Source organism: Lithobates pipiens, unplaced genomic scaffold (assembly GCF_037356315.1).
Source record: "Lithobates pipiens isolate NorthernLeopardFrog02 unplaced genomic scaffold, aLitPip1_a1.2 Scaffold_19, whole genome shotgun sequence".
In the NCBI taxonomy this organism is placed as follows: Eukaryota; Metazoa; Chordata; class Amphibia; order Anura; family Ranidae; genus Lithobates; species Lithobates pipiens.
In genome coordinates, this window is record NW_027507764.1 from 497,662,061 (window position 1) to 497,685,361 (window position 23,301).

Below are 23,301 nucleotides of genomic sequence, written 5' to 3' on the forward strand. Positions count from 1 at the left end.
CTCTGCATAGGTAACATTCATTGTTCACAATGTAGTAGAACAGCTGCTTGGCATAAAACCCACAAGCAAGTAGAGATCACTGAAGTAGCGTTGTCTGCTTCAGTGATTTCTAGCTTTCAAGGGCATTAGCAAGGTGTGTCATATACATAGTTCTAGTGAGCCAAGCTGTACCGATTAAACTATGTGTAACATGTTGATGCCTAGAATTTAATATCATTATAATTAATAATATTAAATACAGTATTATTAATATACCATTGAAAGTATTTTGTCATCTCTGTTCAATAATCACAAAAAATACATGATGATCATGTCACCAATTCAAAATTGTTGAAACAAACTGAAATTGGGCAAAAAAGAGAAGTTCATTGCTAGGGTTTACATACACTTTTTCAGTATAATGTCTATGAGAAATAGGTGGCTCATCACTGAAGCCTATTATAAATGCAAAGATGAATTTCTAATTTAGCTAGGGATGCTTTAGATTAATAAATGCCCTTTTTATTTCAGGGCAGATACCACCCGAATGGAAGACTCCATTCCTCTGAGAGAAAACTGGGCTCTCCCGTACTTCGCATGTCAGGTTGCAGCACTCACAGGCTTTTTAAGAAACAGCAGAAATGTATATGCAGAGGTGAGTTGCCTGAACAAAATGCCTTTCTCTGGATGGTCACCGGGGGACGCAGCAGGCCTCTGAGGTATTATCCCTCTTCTAAAGGGGCAGGACATTAAGTTAAGTTTCTCCTCCCATTGTGCAACCCCCTGGACAGGACACTGAATCTTCAGTTTCTACTGAGCGCACTGGGAGGCCATATTTTGTAGACATTTAGTCCTTCGTCCTATTAGATGTATTATAAAATGTATTCTAAAATTACAGAAGATGTAAGAATATCCATCTGCTGCCTCTCTGCGAGCCTTAAAGTGGATGTAAAACCACCACTCACCCAGTATAAACATAATGGCACAGTATTAATGTATATATACATGCAAGCCTCCTGCATGTATCCCTACCTTGCACATGTCACCCCCTTCAGCAGTGGGAGCCCTGCAAAACTCTGGAATTTGTGGGTGCATCTCTTTGCCGGAGCTTGTGTGCAGAGTTGTAATGTCACAAGACTCTCGGCCCATCCCTACGCTCTCCTACACTTCAGTCACACTGATCATGCCCCATGTTGAGTAACATCCAGTCAACACTCAGAAAATTCTCCACATGACTTCAGCATGCCCAATCATTCTGAGGTGTGGAGCAGCCAATCCTGGGAGAGCTGGAGAAGAAAGGAGGAGGGACGTGAATCTGGAATTGTAACACACACTCTGCTCTCTGTTCCTGAGATAAAGAAATCGGATGGCAGTCACAGCAGTGAGGGATGTGGCCACACAAACTTATTTGTGTGTCCTTTTTTTTATCTTACTAAAAAAAGACAAGAGGATTGCTGGATTAACTCTTCTTGGCAAGACTGGGCACAGATGACTTGACATCCTCTAGTGTACTAGGTAGAAGTCTTCATTAAAAAAAAATAATTTAAGGTTTAGATACACTTTAACCACAGACCGGACCATTTTGCTGGTCAAAGACCAGACTACTTTTTGCGATTTGGTACTGCGTCGATTTAACTGACAATTGCGCGGTTGTGCGACATGGCTCCCAAACAAAATTTACGTCCTTTTTTTCCCACAAATAGAGCTTTCTTTTGGTGGTATTTAATCACCCCTGCGGTTTTTATTTTTTGCGCTATAAACAAAAATAGAGCGTCAATTTTGAAAAAAACGCATTATTTTTTACTTTTTGTTATAATAAATATCTCCCAAAAATATATAAAAAAAAAAATTTTTTCCCTCAGTTTAGGCCGATATGTATTCTTCTACATATTTTTGGTAAAAAAAAATGCAATAAGCGGTTATTGATTGGTTTGCGCAAAAGTTATAGCGTTTACAAAATAGGGATAGTTTTATGGCATTTTTATTAATAATTTTTTATAATTTTTTTTTTTTACTAGTAATGGCGGCGATCAGCGATTTTTATTGTGACTGCGACATTATGGCGGACACATCGGACATTTTTGACACGTTTTTGGGACCATTGTCAGTTATACAGCAATCAATGCTATATAAATGCAGTGATTCCTGTGTAAATGACACTGGCAGTGAAGGGGTTTACCAGTGGGTGGCAGTGTAGGGGTTAAGTGTTCCTAGGGGTCTGTTACTAACTGTGGGGGGCTGGGTTTTCATTTAGTGAACACTGATCTCTGCTCCAATCACATGGAGCAGAGATCAGCGTCACTAGTTGCTAGGCAGAATAGAGAAATGCTGTTTACAACGGCACTTCTCCATTCAGCCGTCCCGTGAGACGATCGCGGGTATGCCCGCGGCGATCGAGTCCACGGGACCCGCGACAGGAATCACGGGGGTCCCGACCGGATGGCAGGGCGGTATTGAAGATTGGACATACCTGTACACCAATATGCCTGCCCGTGCCATTCTGCCGACGTACATCGGCGTGCGCTGGTCGGGAACCGGTTAAGTGTATTTCCCATTTGGCTCCCTGTAGTGTCACATCAGACTACCTGACCTGGAAAATCACTGTGGGGAATATGCTGGCCAGCTGTGTCCCCCTTGCTCTAGTTAATCTACACAGTATGTGTATATCTGTATTGTCTTTTTATCATGCCAAACAATCCTCTGTGTTACTCACTCCACTGCTAGTTCTTGGGTTTTGGTTCAGGGGATTCTCTTGCCTCCCTACTACTTCTGTCTGCCAGACGCCAGACAAATCCTATACTATCAGTCTGCTTCTGGTAGATTACCAATCTCTCTAGTGGTTTCCGATTATTGGGATTTTCTTTTACCAAATATATGTAGCAGAATACATATTGGCCTACATTTATGAATAAATTTGTCTTTTTTTTTTTTTTTTTTATTGGACACGTTTTAAAGCAGAAAGTAAAAATGTAGCTCGATTTGTGGGAAAAAATTGCAAAACATTTATTTGGGTACAGCATTGCATGACCGTGAAATTGTCAGTTAAAGTAATGCAGTGCTGTAAGGCAAAAAGTGGCCTGGTCATACAGGGGGGTAAATCTTGCCGAGGTCAAATGGTTAACGACTTCAGCTCCAGATGGTTTTACCCCCTTCATAACCAGGCCAATTTTTTGCTATGCGGCACTTTGCTACTTTTTTTTTTATTCGACAAATCAGCATTACAATACAAAGCGATACAGTGCATTCATTGGTATAACAGTATGGATAGGAAAAACCACCTTCATCCGGCAGTCATCTTTTAGCTAATGTTCCAGCAGTGCAGGTGTTATAAATACCAGTTACATACGATCGTTAGGACATGTCAGCATTAGTGAAACCTTACATACATTTTGTAGATATCCGACATTCATGTGGGCTGGGGGGGAGAGGTTTAACAGAGAGGGGAGTGGCTGGGGGGTAAGGGGTGGGGGGGTATGACTGGTAGGTAGAAGGGAGGCATTATCAACTGGTATGGTCTAAGTCATAATTAGCGGGAGGGGGGTCAAAGCTATCAGAGGTATCAATCCAGGAGGACCAGATTTTATCAAACTTTCCTGGATATTGTGTACTTTCGTAAGTTAGTTTATACAGGGGGAGTACCAAGGTCACTGATCGCCTCCACAAGGCAAGAGTGGGGGGCTCTTCTAGCTCCCATTTCAATAAGATTTCACATCTAGCATAATATAATGAGAAGGTAAGACACAATTTACAATACCTGTCCCCCTCTACGTCTTCCAAATGGCTTAGTAATAGAGTCTGTGGGTCAACCTGTAGATTCGATACAGTCACATCACTCAGTGTAGAGGCCACTGCTGTCCAGTAGGGTTGGAGTTTGGGACAGGACCAGACCATGTGCCAGAAGGTACCCGCTTCTTGTTTGCATCTTTGCAGTTGGGGTCCCTTTGAGGGTAAATTCACGCCAGCCTCTGTGGGGTAAAGTAGGCCCTGTGTAGGAACTTAAATTGTATAAACCTGTCTTTTGCGGCGATCATACCTCCCACTCCTCTTTGCCCAGGAATGGGATATCCCCCCTCAATTTTTCCTGGGATTTGGTGTCATATTCTACTGTGAGATATAGGTATAAGGTTGAGAGAGGTCTCCCCATTACACTGGAGATCAGGAGACACTCAATGGAGTCCGATTCCAAAGTCAGGGGGGCAGGGAATTAGGCCACAAAGGCGTGCTTCAGCTGCCAGTATCTGAACTGAAAAGAGATCAGAAGTGCATATTCTTGTCTCAGTTGCTGGAATGTCATAAGCCTACCCTCATGAACTATATGTTTTAAGGTAGTGATTCCCTTTTTCGCCCACAGAGAAGGGTCTGGGATGCTGTATAGGTGGGAGAGCATAGGATTACCCCATGGGGGGTGTGTGGGGAGATGTGGTTGAGCCTGCCATAAATCTTCCTAGTCTCCTGCCAGACCCTCACTGTAGTTCGCATCAGTGTTGTCATAGATGAGCTAGCCCTGAGTCCACGAAACGGCAGATTGCTCAGGGCTGCAAATGAGCCTAGGATGGCTGCCTCAAGGGTGACCACTGGATTTTGTCTGAGCTAGGAGAACCACCACCGCACCGTGGCACCGCCATTAATAAAGATGAAAGTTTCGGGAGTGCCAGTCAACACCCCCCCCCCCCCCCCCCCCCGATAATGGGAGGTATAATATCTGCTTGGCCACCCTGGGGGGCCTCCCAGCCCAGACAAAAGATATCAGCAGACTCTCCAGCCTCCGGAAGAAAGTCCTGGGGATGTGTGTGGGGGTATTACGAAAGAAATATAAGTACTTGGGGAGATATTTTAGCAGATTGACTCTGCCCACAGGGATCAAAGGGAGGGAACGCCATGCAGAACATCTGGCCGCTAGTTGTGTCATGAGTGGCCGTAGATTGTTATCCATATAGTCCTGCGCTTTACTACTAATTTTAATCCCCGGGTATATGAAACTTTCTACCCATTTAAGCTGCGGATATGGCACTCGAGGGGTTGAGGGGTGGCACTTTGCTACTTTCACTCATAATTGCACGGTCGTGCAACGCTGTACCCAAATAATGTAATTTTATTCCCACAAACAGAGCTTTCTTTTGGTGGTATTTGATCACCTCTGGGTTTATTTTTTAGTATATTAACGAAAAAAAAGACCAACAATTTTGGAAAGAAAAAAAAAAACAATATTTTTTTTACTTTCTGCTATAAAACATATTCCATAAAAAAAAAATTCTAATGATTTGAGGCCAAAAAAGTATTTTGCTACATGCCTTTGGTTAAAGTGTAAGTGTATATTTATTGGTTTGCATTAACGTTATAGCATCTACAAACTATGGGATAAACTGCATCCTGGAATTTTTTATTTTGTTTATTTTATTTTTTATTTTTTTACTAGTAATGGTGATCAGCGGCTTGTATTTATTTTTGTGGCTGCAATAAGTAGAAGGATTCTCCTGTTCTTTTTTGGAGCCTGTGGTAGCTAGGGACCTCTCTGTTACCTTAGAATAGGCTGAAAACAAATTAGGAGATGCCAATTTTTTTGTGTAAATCTTCACAAATAAATATCGGGGAAAGATGGTCAAAGCTGTAGCTGAAGACTTGGAAAGATGGCGGCCATGGCACCGGTTGTAGTCTTGCGTCGAATGATGGGCACCATAAACAAGTTGTACTACAGTCTTGCTGGATTTAATAAACTAGGACTAATGCGTGATGACATTTTTTATGAAGACGATGACGTGAAGGAGGCCGTTAAGCGGTTGCCACCCAAAATATATGATGACAGAGTGTTCCGCATCAAGAGAGCTCTGGATCTTGATTTGAAAAAGAGCATCTTGCCCAAGGAATAATGGACTAAATCTGAAGCGTATGTCCGCTACCTGGAGCCATACCTAAAAGAAGTGATTCGTGAAAGGAAAGAGAAGGAAGAATGGAACAAGAAATGAGGCGACGGCCATTCTTTGACAGACGTTTTGTTGTATTTATGTAAAAATGTGTGGCTTTCACCAATCTTCCGGATCAATTATTGATCTCACTTACTGATCTCTATTTCTAGAGCCGACCAACAATAAATGTTTCAAATTATTAAAAAATATAGGGGAAAAATGAGGAAATGAAAAAACTAAAAAATGAAGCTGTCTGTTCTAAAGCAGAGAATGTCAATTTCACCAAACATTCTTGGAATCAAACACTGCCATTTCAAACACATGTACTTTAACCACTTGGCGCCCATACTACGTCATATGACGTCGTGGGCTTTGTGGTGGTATATCTGAATGATGCCTGAGGCTACAGACATCATTCAGATATCAGCATTTTCAGCCGGCGATTCCCTGCACCATAAGAACATAAGAATGATCATAGCGGCTGTTCCACCGCTTGATCGTTTTTACAGGCCCCCCCCTCCTGCCGCCCTCCGGTGCTTGTATCGACTCACTGCTTCACATCGGTGAGTCGGTCACAGGATCCCCCGAATGATACCATAGATATTTTTGGCGGACCGGATCGTCTCCAGAAGTCTCTATGATCGTTCGGAGGCCAAGCGCGATGTTATGACGTCACGCCCGGCCTCTGCATTCAAATTAACGGCGCCATTTTTTAATTTTTTTATTTTAGGCTTCCCAGCCTAGAGGTCAGATATAGGGTCTTATTGACTGTAAATAGGTCCGATCGTGCCATATTCCTATTACAAGGGATGTTTACATTCCCTGTAATAGGAATAAAAGTAATCAAATTTTTTTATTTTATTTTTAAATGTCAAACAATAAAAATAAAATTAACAATAAAAAAATGTTTTTAAAGCGCCCCTGTGCCCGTGAGCTCGTACGCCCACATATGAAAACGGTGTTCAAACCACACATGTGAGGTATCGCCGCGAACGTTAGAGCGAGAGCAATAATTCTAGCCCTAGACTTCCTCTGTAACTCAAAACATGTAACCAGTAAAAAAAATGTAAAGCGTCGCCTATGGGGATTTTTAAATACCAACGTTTGGCGCCATTCCACGAGCGCATGCAAATTTGAAGCGTGACATGTTGGGTATCTACTCGGCGTATGCTCATCTTTCACATTATGCACAAATATTGGGCTAATGAAACTGTTTTTTTTTTTTTCTGAAAAAAAACGCGTTAGAAAAATTGCTGCACAAATACCGTGCGAGATAAAAAGTTGCAACGACCGCCATTGTATTCTCTAGGGTCTTTGCTTAAAAAACATATATAATGTTTGGGGGTTCTATGTAATTTTCTAGCAAAAAAATGATGAATTTTACATGTAGGAGAGAAATGTCAGAATTGGCCTGGATGCGAAGTGGTTAAAGATTCTCCTCCAGAGCATGTTTTGTAAAAAATGCATTCTATACTTTGTAAATAGACCCTTAAGAGTTTGGGCCAGTAACACAGATGCATCTTAAGCACCTTCAGCCATTGTAAAGGCTGCAGGCAGATCCAAAATTTGAATCCAAGATAGGGAGGTGCTCGCCTGATGTATGTCCCTGCTAAGACATAGCTTTTGTTAGCACAAATTAGTAAAATTGCAAGAGAAGCTTACATGTTTAAGCCAACAGCCTTAATCATAGCATCCAAAATTCCAGTGAATCAAATATTATTCTCAGTTAGCTTGGAAATCTATTATACTCGGGCCCAGTCTGTGGCATAGGGAACTGGAGTCTCATGCTGTGATTACAAAAAGGACTATTTTAATATCATGATGTTAATGTATATGCTCTGTTGTTTTTCCAGAGATTCTGTTACCTGTTGATGAGTGCATCTACCTACACATTTATAATGATGTGGGAGTACAGCCACTACCTGCTTTTCATACAGGCCTTGTCACTGTGTCTGCTAGATGGCCTCTCCATGATCAAGAAAGAGAAGGTAAAGACTGAATTTGAGCAAATATTTAATATTAATAATGTGTTCTGATCCTAAATCGTATCTCAGTAGCATAAATCTTAATACTGTTAAGATGCATAAACCCATAATACTAACCTTGTCTTGGTCAGGACACTATCTGCATGGAGTTTGCATTTCCTCCCTCTGTTAGCATGGATTTCCTCTGGGTACTCCAGTTTCCTCCCACACTGCAAGACACAATATGTAAAGCGCTGCAAAAATTGTTGATACTGTATAAACCTGTACCTGAAATAAATAAATATCGACTGGTCATTGACCAGGCCATTTTTTGTGATACAGCACTGCGTCGTTTTAACTGACAATTGCGCGGTCGTGCGACATTGTTCTCAAATTAATTTGACATCCTTTTTTTTCCCCCCACAAATAGAGATTTCTTTTCGTGGTATTTTGATAATTTCTGCGGTTTATATTTTTTGCGCTATAAACAAAAAAAGAGCGACAATTTTGAATAAAACGCAATATTTTGTACTTTTTACTATAATAAATATCCCCAATTTTGTTCTAAACTGAGGAAAAAATTTGCTTTTTTAAGTCGATATGTATTCTTCTACATATTTTTGATAATAAAGATCGCAGTAAGCGTATATTGATTGGTTTGCACAAAAGTTATAGTGTCTACAAAATAGGGGATTGATTTATGGCATTTTTATTATAAATTTTTTTTTTTTTTTTTTTAATAGTAATGGTGGCGATCTGTGATATTGCGGCAGACAAATTGGACACTTTTGACACATTTTTGGGACCATTGACAATTATACAGTGATCAGTGCTATAAAAATGCACTGATTTCTGTGTAAATGTCACTGGCAGGGAAGGGGTTAACACTAGGGGGCCGATCAAGAGGTTAACTATGTTCCCTAAGTGTGTTCTAACTGTAGGGGGGATGGGATTGTCTAGAAGGAGAGAGAGATCGATGTTCATACTTAGTATGAACACACGATCTGTCTCTACTCCCTTGAAAGAACCATGATTTGTGTGTTCACACACACAGATGCCAGTTTTCGCTCTGTCACGAGTGATCGCGGGTGCCCGGAAGTCATCACGCCAGCCGGGCACTCGAATCGGCTCCAGGCACACGCTCGCCCCTAGTGGCCAAAAGACGAAGCGACGGGCGGTAACGTCTTTTCGTCCAGCCGTGCGTCTCCTGGTGCACAGAAACGGAGATATGAAACTACGGCAAGATGATCTCACAGGGGGTGGAACACAAGTATTACAAGAAAAGTAAGACCTCTTAATTTTAAACCTTATGAGATTTTTGTTATTAGAGCCTGGGGAGAGGATCTGAAAAAGCTAAACTTGCAGAATCCCCGAGTTCTGCTTTTAAGCATTGACCGCAACCGCATTGATCATTACCATAAGCCTTTTCTACAACATCTACCCTGGTCTCTTCATTGAACTGAATGGTTCCTGAAGGGGCTGGCATAGGCAAAAGGTATTTTAAATTTTAGCTATTGAGTGTTGGTGTAGTGTCTGTATACAGGAGTCATGGCAGGTGTAGACAGCTATTTTACTGATCTTGAAAACACAGAAGGATAGTCTAGCATGCTGTAAGACAAGCAAAGACAAAGGAAACCTCTCATTAGGTAAATAGGTAGGCTACCATTTCAGACCTCTCATTTTAAAAATGCTAGTTGCCTGGTGATAATGCTGATTCAATGGCTTTATTTCTCATCAGTATTTTCTCATCTGTAACAAATGTGCACATTAGATGTTATGACCTTTTTTGGTTGCATGCTTGTTCTAGGTAATTAACTTTGAAAGTACTGAAGCCACAGGCAGCGAGGCAGGAAGTCATGATGGTGTCCCACCTGTTTCTCTTAAGACTGGTTTTCTGTAACGGCATTAGTGAATTGGTGAGCTGGAGAGCTTACACACCTTTGGGCGTTATGTTTGTCACTTGAATCCTTGAATTCACTTGAAGCCAATGATGATCTGATTGTACAGTCTCCTTTAAATTTACTAAAACTGTGTATTATGAGCGCCTTCCTAAAAAATTGTGTGCATCCTATTGTAAAATGTATGGCCAGATTTTCCTTTTCTGCCAGTCTGTTAAATTCTATCATTACTGACAGCTAAGGATGAGCCGAACACCCCCCTGTTCGGTTTGCATCCACAGAACATGCGGACAGGCATATTCTGGATGCAGAACCCCACAACCCGATGTTGAGGACATGTGGCTTGGTACGGTTCAGGAGGGGGGGGGGGCTCGCTCTCTCTTTCTGCGGCCTGTCGGGTTGCGTGCTCGGATAAGGGTCTGGTATGGATTTTTGGGGGGACCTCACGCCATTTTTTTTTTTTTTTTTTGCCGCGGAGTTCCTATGGGGAAATTCCATGCCGTTTTTAGCAATGAACAGTTGTGTATTGTCGGACCGACAATTCATTATAGCCTCAAATAGTTTTAAATTACTTTTTTTTTTTTTTCATTTTAGAAATGTAATTTTGCTGTCAGACTGTTCTAAAAACTGGAAACATGCACCCCTTTACAGGCATACTATAGACACCCCCCCCCCCCCCAGTACAAAATTTAAAGGAATATTACACTTTTATTGTTACACTTTAAGCATTATTAAAATCACTGCTCCCAGAAAAGGCCCTTTATAAAACTTTTTTTTGCATTGATACATGTCCCCTGGGGCAGGAACCAGGTCCGCAAACACTTTTTATGACAATACCGTGCATATAAGCCTTTAAAATTAGGACTTTTGATTTCTCCCATAGACTTTTAAAGGGTGTTCCACGGCTTTCGAATTTGCCACAAACAGCCAAAATTGTTCGCTGTTCGGCCAATGTTCGAGTCGAAACTCATGTTCACATAAAGCTCATCCCTTCTGACAGCAAGCCTGACAGGCTGTGAACCCATGTATGTACACTAGAAAAGGGGTGCACCATAAAACACACATAGCTGAAAATAGATTGGGATATATTCAAACTCCTTCTCTTTGTTTTTTTATTTTTATTTTTTATATAATTGTGTGTTTTAAGTGTTGTGCGTTTTTACATGAGTTGTTATTTCTCCTAATGAAATGTGTTTTTTGCTGGAAACACCACCCATTATGCAGTAGACAGGTTTTGTTTTGTTATTTTTTTTTTTTTTTAACACACTGCAACAACACAGCAGTGTGAAGGCACCCTTTAAAGTGGATGCAAACTTGATTCATGAAATCTGAGCTGGGCACATATATCTGTAATGTTTTCTTATCTCTCTTCAAAGCACTAAGTCCCATGTGTTTCTGCAGTTTCATTCTCCTGTTATCAGCATGATAACTTCTGACAATTTCTCCAATACGGGAGATAAAAGCATCTGAAAAATGTGTGTTGTGGGAGGTTGCTAAAAATAGATTAGCAGAGAGCTTATCTTGTCACAACACAGCTCTGTAAGTCTCTACCTATTTGGAAAGGGGGGGGGGGGGGTGCCTTCCCTCCAATGAGCTGTCTCCCAGTGTAAGCCAAGAATACACTCCTACAGCTGACTGAGGAAATGAAAATTCTAACCCAATATAAAAATTCTAAAGAATATAGAAAGGGAAAGACAGCAGAAATGCATGTAAAACTTATGTAGGGAGATTTGTTTCATCTCTGTGTATCATCTGAGGCTGTTCACTTCACTGGGTATATGAGGGTTTGCATCCACTTTAAAGTCCAATACACATGGGCCGAATGTCGGGTGACATTGTCTAGAATAATAGAGGTCAGCCAACATTCAGCCTGTGGGTATGGCAGCTGTTCTGACAGAAGCCGGCCATTTGGCTGGCTTCTGTCGAAGGCTCATGACCAAAAAATGGTCTGCTGACCAGCTTCCAATCAGCGCTTTCAGCCAATGGCTGAGAGGGGCTGATTGGAGTGTTTGGGGAGGGAGCTTCCTCCTGTCACAACACAATAGCACAGCAGAGGAGATCACTGTACTAACATCAGATTGTTATTACAGTGGCTCCGACCTGAGCTGTGAGGTTTTGTTTTTTGCTCAAACTGCACAGGACATTTCGCTCATGTTTACTAGGCTTTAAGGTAGTCCTACCACAGTTTTGTATTTTGAATTTTTTTTTTTTTTTTTTTTTTTTTTTATTGTGTCTTTCTTAGGTTTATGAAGTCCATAAGATGTACCTGTTCTCTGTGTTCCTGGGATATTTACTACAGTTTGAGAACTCGGCTCTGCTGACATCCCCTCTTCTAAGCCTTGTTGTGGGTTGTATGATTGCCAAAAGCCTCCAGGTACTGGGTGATGGAATTCAATTCATATGAGTATCTCTTGTATTGTACTATTTTTTTTTTTTTTATGAATGTGTTAAAGAAATCAACTTGATCTAATCAATCAGTGGTAATGTTTAAAAACCTCATCAGATCAGCCTGTAAATTTTGTACCAGTGCTCTTTCCAGCCTTAGGTTGTTTAAAACTTCTAAAGCCTCAAAGACCCTCGCTTTGCACCTACTTTTCCAACTGTTTCTCTGTACAGAGTGTAGGCACCCCATCAAGCTGTTTGCTTCCTTTAAAGGATAAGTTAATCTTTGGGAACATATTACATGCTCCACCTGTTTTTAGGGTGGAGCGTGTAACATGTTCCCACTCCTGCAGCCTCTGCCTGCTCTGCTGCATCTAGTGACAGCAAGCAGGGGATCTTTTTCTCCCGCTCGCTGTCACTATTTAAAAAAATAAAATGCGGCCGTGTGGAGTTCCCCCTGCCCGGCTGCGTCATTCATTCACAAAGTTCTGTGAATGGGGAACTACAAGTACCGACAGTCTTTGCAGCTGACGGCTTGTAGTTCTCGTGAACTACCATGGCGCTATTATATTTGCCTGCCTGTACAAAGTATGAGCAGACAGGTACATTTACAAATCTCCAAGATCAGCAGATAGCGGGTGCAATGCTCCAAGTAAAAAGAATAAAAATGCATGAACGTTTTTTTTACCTGCAAAGAGATGTGCATTTATTTTTTTTAAAGGTAAACTTTTTTTTGTAGTACTTTAGTGAGGATTTTGTGCTAAAGTGGTCTATTGCCACAGTGAATCCAACAGAGCCCTGCATTGACAGGGCACTTTTTCAGTAGAGGAAATGGCTGTCGTAAACAACCAGTTGGTAAGCGGTTGGAGCTCTGTTTTCGCTAGAGGGCCCTGCCCTTTGCCTGAAACTAGCTGTGACATTACAATCCCAGATAATGTCAGATTGGTCAAAAGTCCCTTAAAGTGGATGTAAACCCTCACATACCCAGTGAAGTGAATAGCCTCAGATGATACACAGAGATGAAACAAATCTCCCTATTTACGTTTTACATGTATATTTGCTGTCTTCAAATGTATATACTGTTTAGAAAGTGCACATCCTGTTAGAATTTTAAGTTCCTTATTTATCTGTGGGTGTGGATTCTTGCCATACCCTGCGAGACAGCTGACTGGAGGAAAGGCACACACCCCCCTCCACATAGGCAGAGACTCTCAGAGCTGTGCTGTGAATAAACCAGCTCTCTGCTAATCTATTTATAGCACCCGCCCTGACACATATTTCAGCCTGGTTTTATCACAGTTGACTGAGCACTTGTCAGGAGTTATCAAGCTGATAACGGAAGAACAGAGCAGGAGAAAGCCATTAGACTTAGGGCTTTGGGAAGAGATAAGAAAACACTGCAGTTATATGTGCCCAGCTTAAATTTCATGAATCAGGTTTACATCAACTTTAAAAGAGATCTTGCTTCTGCTGAGGATGGGCCATCACTAGAAGCCTTCCCTCTCATTTCTTGCATGTCCGTTAAATTATACTTTTACTATTTTTTAGGTTGGAGTTAAAAAGGGCACATTCAGAGCAAAAGTGATGAAGATAATGTACTTTTACTTGGCATTTACTATTTCTGTATCACTGCATTATTTAATAAGGGTAAGTAGTCTTGTACTGATAATAGCACTTGTATGACATATTACTTATACGGATAATTAAAGCACAGCTACACAAATTAACACATTATCAAAAATGCTATTATTTCTGAAGCAGTTGTGCGATAGTCTATGGAGTGATTACGAAACATTGTTTCTAAGCACCAGTGAGTTATTCAAACCTCTGGTATCCACACAAAACACTGCCATTGATTTTGGGTGGACTAAGCCTAGCTTCACTAAGTTTTCTTTACATTAGCCCTCGCTCTGCTGGCAACTGGGGCTTTCCTCTTCTCTTTGCAACTTAGGGGTTATGGGTGGGCCCTCTGTGTCCTCCCTTACAATGCAGAGTCAGCAATTCTGCCTTGTACATAACAGTGTCCGAGTGCCGGTTACCAATGGTGTGGTGAATAGAAGCAGCATTGGGGGACTGCTTGCACAGAGAGTTGGAAGCCTGCAGGAGTGAGGAATAAGGTAAGTAAAACTACTTTTTAATGGTACCCTAAACAAAAATGAGCATTTAAAACTTGCAGTGCTAGGAAAGCCCCACTGGAAGGTTAAAGCGGTTGTATAGTGTTTTTTTTTTTTTTTTACTTTTACCTACAGGTACACTTATAATAAGGCTTACCTGTAGGTAAAAAAAATATTCCCCTCGCAATGAGCCACTGACTGCAGCGGCGCATGCGCACAGGGGCAGACGCCAGACTTTGCCGGAAAGAAATCTCCCACACGCATGCGTGGGAGTGACGATATTGCGGCTCCGGCCACTCACAGCGCTGGAGCCGCGATACCCGGAAGACACACAGAGGGAACATGTCAGCTCCCTCGGCGTGGATCATTGGCAATATCGGGGCCCTCATTCTAAGGTAAGTATTTCATAATGAGCTAGTATGCAGTGCATACTAGCTCATTATGCCTTTTCCCTTGCAGGTCTGAAAAAAAAAAAAATTTCAGCGGGTTTACTACCGCTTTAAAGTGGTTGTAAAAACTGAAGTTTTTTTTTTTACCTTCGTGAAGTCTATGCATGAAGGTAAAAAACCTTCTGTGTGCTGCTCCCCGCAGAGATGCTCCCTTATACTCACCTGAGCCCCCTCTGGTTCAGTGATATGCAGAAGAGGTTCAGATGTCAATGAACTCCCTCTCCTCATTGGCTGAGACAGCAGTGGGAGCCAATGGCTCTCACTGCTGTCAATCACAGACAGTGAGCCAATGAGAAGTGGGCAGGGTTGAGCCGCAGCTCTATGTGTCTTATGGACACATAGAACAGAGCTCGGAAGTGAGCACGTACCAGTGCCCCCATAGCAAGCAGCTTGCTATGGGGGCACTGGTCAAGGGGGAAGAGCCAGGAGTGCTGGCGGCGGACCCTAGAAGAATAGGATCGGGCTGCTCTGTGCAAAACCATTGCGCAGAGCAGGGAAGCATAATATATATTTTTTTGTGTTTTGTTTTTTAAAAGCCAAACGTTTAATACGACTTTAGATTTTTCCCATAGTTCAGCTTAAAGAAACCAGTCATGACACCTGGTACTTGTCCAAGGTCAATTGCATACCAAGCGTCGAATAAAGAATAGGAATGGCAGTTCTGATGCATTAACCTTAAACAAAAAAAAAAAAAATCAGGAATAAGAGCTTCTATATTTCTGTCCTTACTGGTTAAATGTTTTCTAGTAAGTTTTCATCAACACCAGGCTGAGTTCACCAATTCTTCCACCATTGGGTAGTAAATTTATATGCACTGATGGATAATGGGTCCATTTTAGCAAATTCAAAATTGTAACGTTCAGGATCACAAGGAGGTTTCCACCCAACTTCAGAATTATTCCTCTTTGCCTAACATAAGTCTGAAAATCTAAAGATTTATATTTTTTTGATTTTAAGACTGTAATTCCTCATAAAGAAAACCGGCAGCTTTTGAAATCTCTTGAAGTAAAGTTTGGACTGAACATGACGAAGTAAGTAGAACAGCAATTTCTTTATGTTATACATCAAGCCAAACAAGGCCAAAATCTTTTTGATAAAAACTTTTTTTTTTTTTTTTCTCAGATTTTTTTTCAACTAGTTGGGTAGAGTAGACAAAGTACTTTAGCCCTTGTAACTATATACATTTTATGAACCACAGCAATGTTTACATTTCCCCCAGGGGCCTGTTTATTTGGATGATAAATTTATTTATATAGGATAATAACGTAATATATACAGTATCTCAATAAAGTGAGTACACCCCTCACGTTTGTGTAAATATCTTATATCTTTTCATGTAACACTGAAGAAATGACACTTTGCTACAATATAAAGTAGTGAATGTACAGCTTGTATAACAGTGTAAATTTGCTGTCCCCTCAAAATAACTCAACACACATCCAACAATGTCTAAACCGCTGGCAACAAAAGTGAGTACACCCCTAAGTGAAAATGTCCAAATTGGGACAAACTAGCCGTTTTCCTTCCCCGGGGTCATGTGAATTGTTAGTGTTACAAGGTCTTAGGTGTGAATGGGGAGCAGATAACATTTGGTGTTATCGCTCTCACTCTCTCATACTGGTCACTGGAAGTTCAGCATGGCACCTCATAGTGAAGAAATCTCTGAGGATCTGAAAAAAAAAAGAATTGTTGCTCTACATAAAGATGGCCTAGGCCAGGGCTGTCTTTAAGGCAGGGCAAAAGGGGCAGCTGCCCAGGGCCCTGTCATTGTTGTGGGGCCCAAAGCAGCTGCCTCATACTTCCCAACTATCCCAGTTTACAGTCCCTTGAAGTTTTAGTCCTGTGCTGCTACTAATGCTGCCCAGCTCTGCCCTATTGTTGTGTACAGATGACTCACCTGCAGACCTGTGTTTACATGTAAATACTGGCATTCATAGGTAAATAGCAGTCACATGCATATGTAAATAGCTGAGGCCAACGGCATTGATATGTAAATAAAGGCAGCATTCATAGGTATATCATGCCCCCCTGCAGTGAGGAGAAGATGTGCTGTAACCTATCGCAACCAGTGAGCAGTATTACTGTACCGTAATCTCTAGCAGCCAATCAACAAGCAGAAATGTGCTGTAACCTCTAGCAACTAATCAGTGAGCCTTAAGGAGTGCTGTAACATCTAGCAACCAGTCAGTAAGCAGTAATGATATGCTGTAACCTCTGGCAACCAATTGCAATTGCTGCCTGATCTGATACAGTAAACTGATTTTAAGTCTAGCTGCTATTTATTGTATGTCTCAGAGAAGGTAGAGAGTGAAATTGCATGGGGGGGGAGGGGCTAAGAAAATGTTTGCCCAGGGTCCAATCAATATTAAAGACGGCCCTGGCCTAGGCTATAAGAAGATTGCCAAGAACCTAAAACTGAGCTGCAGCATGATGGCCAAGACCATACAACGGTTTAACAGGACAGCGGTTTAGACATTAATGGCTGTGTGTTGAGTTATTTTGAGGGGACAGCAAATGTACACTGTTTTACAAGCTGTACACTCACTACTTTACATTGTAGCAAAAGTAATTTCTTCAGTGTTGTCACATGAAAAGATATAAAAAAAATTTAAAAAAATGTGAGGGGTGTACTCACTTTTGTGAGATACTGTACATAGTTTTGGGGACAAACTAGGCTTTTTTTTGTAATATTGACTTTCCTCCCAAAATTTTTTATCTTCTGTCTGTGAACAAAAGATATACAAAAAAAATGTCCTTTGTTTCCCTGGCGTTGGTTTTATTAATGTACCTTTTACTATGAATTGTAAATAGTATATAAGTGAATATATGTAAAATTATGTTTCTGGCTCAAACCATAGCAAAGTTATTTTTAAATGGGAATTTTTTTCAATTTTGCAAAAAAAAAAAAAATTTATGTTGTGCTGAAAAAATAGCAAACAAAACACATAAAAACAAAAACTTAACAATAAAATATTAATGTTATAAAAATTGAAAAATAAATCAGCAGAAAACTAATTGATTAAGGGAGTAGGGGGAGGAAGGTGTTATTATTAAATATTGATTAGCTTCAACTATTAGTTAATAAGGGGTTAAATAGGAATACATTTAAAAAAATGTGTATATATTGTTTTACTTGTATGGTTCCTTTAAGTGCTGTCACATGCTGATCAAAGGTCAAACCTTTGATCTACATGTAAATGAAATAATTGAAATATATTGTATTGAAACAGTGTTATGTCCAAGAAGCGTTGTTGAAGTTTTTGTAGGACATAACTCTTACATTCAAAACACTCACTTAATCAAATGTTTGCAGTGGGAACACAGAAATATTAACCACTTCCCCCTGGTTGATGTCATATGATGTCGGGGACTTAGAGTGGAGATATCTGAATGATGCCTGCAGCTACAGGCATTAAAGAGAAAGTGTACAAAAATAAAAGAAACTGTAAAAAAAAAGGTTTAAAGCACCCGTGTCTCCTTGTGCTCGCACGCAGAAGCAAACGCATATGTAGGTTGCACCCACATATGGAAACGGCATTCAAACCACATGTGGTATTGATTGTTGGTGCGAAAGCAATATTTCTAGCATAAGACCTGTAACTCTAAACTGGTAACGTGTTAAAAAAAAGTGTCGCCTATGGAGATTTTTAAGTACTGCAGTTTGGCGCTACTCCACGAGTGTGCGCTATTTTAAAGCGTGTCATGTTTGGTATCCATTTACTCGGCGTAACATTATCTTTAACATTATACTAAAAAAATGGGGTAAATATTGTGTTTTTTGTTTTTCCAAAAATCGCATGTGAAAAATTGCTACGCAAATACCGTGTGACATAAAAAATTGTTATGACTGCAATTTATTCCCTAGGGTCTCTGCTAAAAATATATATATAATATTTGGGGGTTCTGGGTGATTTTCCCTTGACGGTATTGACATTTTTTGTACCATAGAAACTTCACAGTGAATTGGCTGCTTTGCCAGGAGTCCTTCCAGTCACCATCTCAGGATTATCTTATACGGCTCACTCAGTCTTCCTTGTTGCCTTTCTACATCCTTGTCTTGCTCATCTGCCTGTGCTCCATATGCCAGGGAATATTTAAAAGAATTTGGTAAGAAATTCTCTGCTTCAGAGAAAAAAAGCATTAAAGTAGTTGTAAACCGTTACATATATCCAGTGAAGTGACTGGCCTCAGGTGATACACAGGGATGAAACAAATCCTCCTGCATACATTGTACCTGTTTATCTGCAGTATTCTCTTCTCTACATCTGTTCAAAATCCAGAATATAAAAAGTTTTTGTGAGAGTTCAGAAAAAAGTGGGTATAGAGCTGAAGTTACTCTCTGCAGAGCTCCATGAGGAGAGCTCTGAGAGCTGATTGGAGAAAAGGAACACACCTCCCTTCACACAGCTCACAGGAACAGAGCTAAGTTTGTCAATCTGCTGGAGGTTCCTCCCCTGTCACTTTTTTTTTCTTGGTATCAGGAAAAATTGTCAGAAGTGATTCATGCTGATAGCAGAGAAGTGAAGCAGCAGGTAGAAATTTTAACTGAGACAAGTACACACTATAGAGGGATATGCTTTGTTCATATTTCATGTCTGAAGTTTACAACTACTTTCATTTCATTCATGTTGGTATATTGTGTTGCAGGCTAATGCTTTTTGTATGTTTTTCCTAGAAGTGGAATATATAAAATTTAGAATAACTGCATCGCTTGTATATTCAAGACTTTTAAATTTAATTAAAGGGGTTGTAAAGCCAAAAGGTTTTTTTATCTTAATGGATTCTTTGCATTAAGATAAAAAGCCTGTGTGCATCAGTCCCCCTAATACTTACCTGAGCCTGACACAGGGGGCTGCAACTCGGCTCGGGTACCCCCATAGCAAGCTGCTTGCTGTGGGGGCACTCAACAGAAGGGAGGGGTCAGGAGCACCGGAGAGGGACCCAGAAAGAGGAGGATCTGTGCTGCTCTGTGTAAATCCACTGCACAGGGCAGGCAAGTGTAACATGTTTGTTATCTTTATAGGGAAAAAAACAAGACTTTACAATCACTTTTAAGTAACCTGACTTTTACAATGGTCACTAAAACTGTTGACCTGTACAAGCTCTTCTACATTGCTTTAAAGTGCAACAGTGGCCAGACTATTACATGTTTATAACCTCTGTAGCTGCTTAAATTATGGAGCAATTCATATTCAAATTTATCACAGAAACACACAGCTTATCTAATTTTCCTACTCTCTGGCAGCCTGACAGCCTTTTAATCACTAAAATGCAACAGAGCAGATACACAGAAGAGGAGAACAGAGATAGAGAGAATGCTGAGACACATTGCTACTTTTCTCTGATCTCTTATGAATTTTGAGGGTGAATTTCCCCACAGTGCCTCCAGCAGGTAAGGGCTTCTTTAAGGCCTCATGCACACTGGACGTTAAAGAAGGAGTCCACCTAAAACAAAATTATTAAAAGGCAGCAGCTACAAATACTGCAGCTGCTGACTTTTAATAAATGGACACTTACCTTTCCTGGAGTCCAGCGATGTCGGCGGCTGAAACCGAGCAATCGCTCGGGTCTCGACTGCTGCTGGCGCCATTCTCTGTGAGGGAATCAGGGAGTGAAGCTTTGCGGCAATGGGAATGGTCTGCGCTGTCTCGGGGGACCCGTGTGTGTCCCAGCAGATAGCGAGGCAGGACAGGAAGAGGTATCCTGTGGGAGTCTATGCCCGGAAGTGGATGAAAATACCGGTCTTAGACAGGTATCTGCACCCCCCTCCCCCCTGAAAGGTGCCAAAAATGTGCATGAAGGCCGAAAGCTTATTTTATTTACTTAGGAATATGTAAATTCTTAAATGTTCAAATTCAGACCACAAATCTCTCTTAAAGAGAATCCGTTTGAAAGCCAGAAAACATTTGTAGGCTCCTGTAGTAGCTCTCAGATCTGATCACATTTGAATTGCAATTGCAACAATACGTTGATAAACTGTTCTTCAGTGATAGATACATGGTCTGATTAGTCGTGATTTATCATACTTATCGAGGCAAAACTTAAGTTAGCCATACATGATCAAAATTTGTCCGGTTTAGCATGGACTGTCCAAGATTCGATCCATGTATGGCCAGGCTGATTGTACCCAAGTCAATCCATCATCATTGTGTTCTGCTGCCCCCCACTCCACCACTGTCATAACATAATAGCACTGTGGGAGGCTTTCCCCCTCCCCCATCAACACTGACTGTCTTGATAAGGGGAATCAAGCAAATTTTCTCTCCTGCCAGCTGTGGAAGGAAAGCAAATTGAGTCGTCTGTGGGCTGCTTAAAGTGGACCTTGTGTAATTTTTTCATCTTTCCATCTATTAAATCTTCTGCCTTTGTTTTTTTTAACTATGGATAGTAAAACAACAGTAAATGCCTTTTATACAGTCCGCTTCTTGTTTCTTGTCTGAAAAAAAGCCTAGGCTTATGACACCATGCACAGCTCTCTCTAACTCATGTGAGAGTTTGCCAGGAAGGGATGAGAAAGGGGGGGGAATGAGTCATAAGAGGGCCAATGAGAGCTGTAGAGCGGGAGATGTGTCTCTGTATGTCTGTGTAAATCCAGGAAGTGAACAGGCAGCAGCTTCAGCTGCCCACATTTAAAATGATTGCAGCCAGACTTGGTGGAGGGAGATTTCTGCAGCATATTTGGATCACAGTATATATAAAATAATATGCAAAGTGGTTGGAGGGGAGCAAAGATGTTTTTATTACAAATTATATGAGCGGACTGCAATTCCTCTTTAAGTCTTTTGTGTACTGTTGCTATGAAGTCATCCCAGAGCATTCCAAGTGCATCCAAGACCATTATATAAAGATATATTTAGTGGGCTTTTCACAGTCACAGAGGAGAATCTACTAATGCCGGAGCAACCAGAATCTGGAGCAGCTGTACATGGAATCCAGCTTATTGGCTACTATGCACAGCTGCTCCAATTTCAGTCTACTCCAGTTAAATTCCTCTGCACAGTGCGTACTGGATAATATTAGTACTGGTTGCCTGGAGTTGCTGTACTTTTTGCTATGATATGCTTTATGTCTTAAGTTCAATATTCTTCTTACAGTGGTGTGCCTGTAAGTGCTCATATCCTCGCTAGGGAAGGACGGATAGGAGAAAGGCCAGAGGTCATCTACCATGTCATCCAAAGTCTTCTCCTGGGCTCTCTGGCTATGACCTTTGAGGGGTAAGAGCCTCTATTTTTTTGTGTTTGTATTCTGGATGTTATATAGACTGACTGCCTTCACTGTGTATAGGTTCAAAATAAAAAATAATCAGATTACATTCAACAGAATTGGGCAACCTATACTGCTAAAGACTCTGTGGCCCTTATGGCCCCCTGTTATAGAGACATGCATCATTATATAGTCATGATTATACTAATAGTTAGTATTATCATGTAATGCTTAGGGTAATACGTGAAGGTTTGTATTTTCAGGGTGAAGTACTTGTGGACGCCTTATGTCTGTGTCCTTGCTGCCTTCGGTGTTTGCTCCCCCGAGATGTGGATTACACTGCTCAGGTGGATCCGTGTGAAAACTGTACATCCAGTCCTCATGGTAAGAAATCCACATTAGTCTTAAATTGTACTAGCATCATAAAAGATGGGCTCCCTACAGTGCTGAATTATTTTATATAATGCTTTATTAGATTAATCGATAAGGCATAAAATATCCTACTTGTTTACATTACTGATCAATTTATTGGGGTTGATTTACTAAAACTGGAGAGATCAAAATCTAATGCAGCTGTGTACAGTGCTTCGGCCCCCTTGAACTTTTCAACCTTTTGCCACATTTCAGGCTTCAAACATAAAGATATAAAAATTGTATTTTTTTGTGAAGAATCACCAACAAGTGGGACACAATTGTAAAGTGGAACGAAATCTATTGGATTTTTGAAACTTTTTTAACTAATAAAAAAAATGAAAAGTGGGGCGTGCAAAATTATTCGGCCCCCTTGCGTTAATACTTTGTAGAGCCACCTTTTGCTGCGATTACAGCTGCAAGTCGCTTGGGGTATGTCTCTATCAGTTTTGCACATCGAGAGACTGAAATTCTTGCCCATTCTTCCTTGCAAAACAGCTCGAGCTCAGTGAGGTTGGATGGAGAGCGTTTGTGAACAGCAGTTTTCAGCTCTTTCCACAGATTCTCGATTGGATTCAGGTCTGGCCTTTGACTTGGCCATTCTAACATCTGGATACGTTTATTTGTGAACCATTCCTTTGTAGATTTTGCTGTATGTTTGGGATCATTGTCTTGTTGGAAGATAAATCTCTGTCCCAGCTTCAGGTCTTTTGCAGACTCCAACAGGTTTTCATCCAGAATGGTCCTGTATTTGGCTGCATCCATCTTCCCCTCAATTTTAACCATCTTCCCTGTCCCTGCTGAAGAAAAGCAGGCCCAAACCATGATGCTGCCACCACCATGTTTGACAGTGGGGATGGTGTGTTGAGGGTGATAAGCTGAGTTGCTTTTACGCCAAACATATCGTTTTGCATTGTGGGCAAAAAGTTCGATTTTGGTTTCATCTGACCAGAGCACCTTCTTCCACATGTTTGGTGTGTCTCCCAGGTGGCTTGTGG

The 23,301-nt window shown here is 41.0% G+C and overlaps 1 protein-coding gene and 1 pseudogene across 1 annotated transcript in view; both read left to right on the forward strand.

Annotated features, from left to right (window-relative positions):
* DPY19L4 (dpy-19 like 4) overlaps window positions 1-23,301 on the forward strand; it is a 92,240-nt gene that overhangs the window by 35,548 nt on the left and 33,391 nt on the right. The window contains exons 8-15 of the mRNA XM_077493053.1: window positions 511-634; window positions 7,736-7,870; window positions 11,987-12,118; window positions 13,675-13,773; window positions 15,647-15,720; window positions 18,638-18,796; window positions 21,784-21,903; window positions 22,156-22,276. Coding sequence (XP_077349179.1) covers window positions 511-634; window positions 7,736-7,870; window positions 11,987-12,118; window positions 13,675-13,773; window positions 15,647-15,720; window positions 18,638-18,796; window positions 21,784-21,903; window positions 22,156-22,276 — 964 coding nt within the window. The remainder of the gene's footprint in view (window positions 1-510; window positions 635-7,735; window positions 7,871-11,986; window positions 12,119-13,674; window positions 13,774-15,646; window positions 15,721-18,637; window positions 18,797-21,783; window positions 21,904-22,155; window positions 22,277-23,301) is intronic.
* On the forward strand, window positions 5,589-5,961 carry LOC143997437 (cytochrome b-c1 complex subunit 7 pseudogene; annotated as a pseudogene).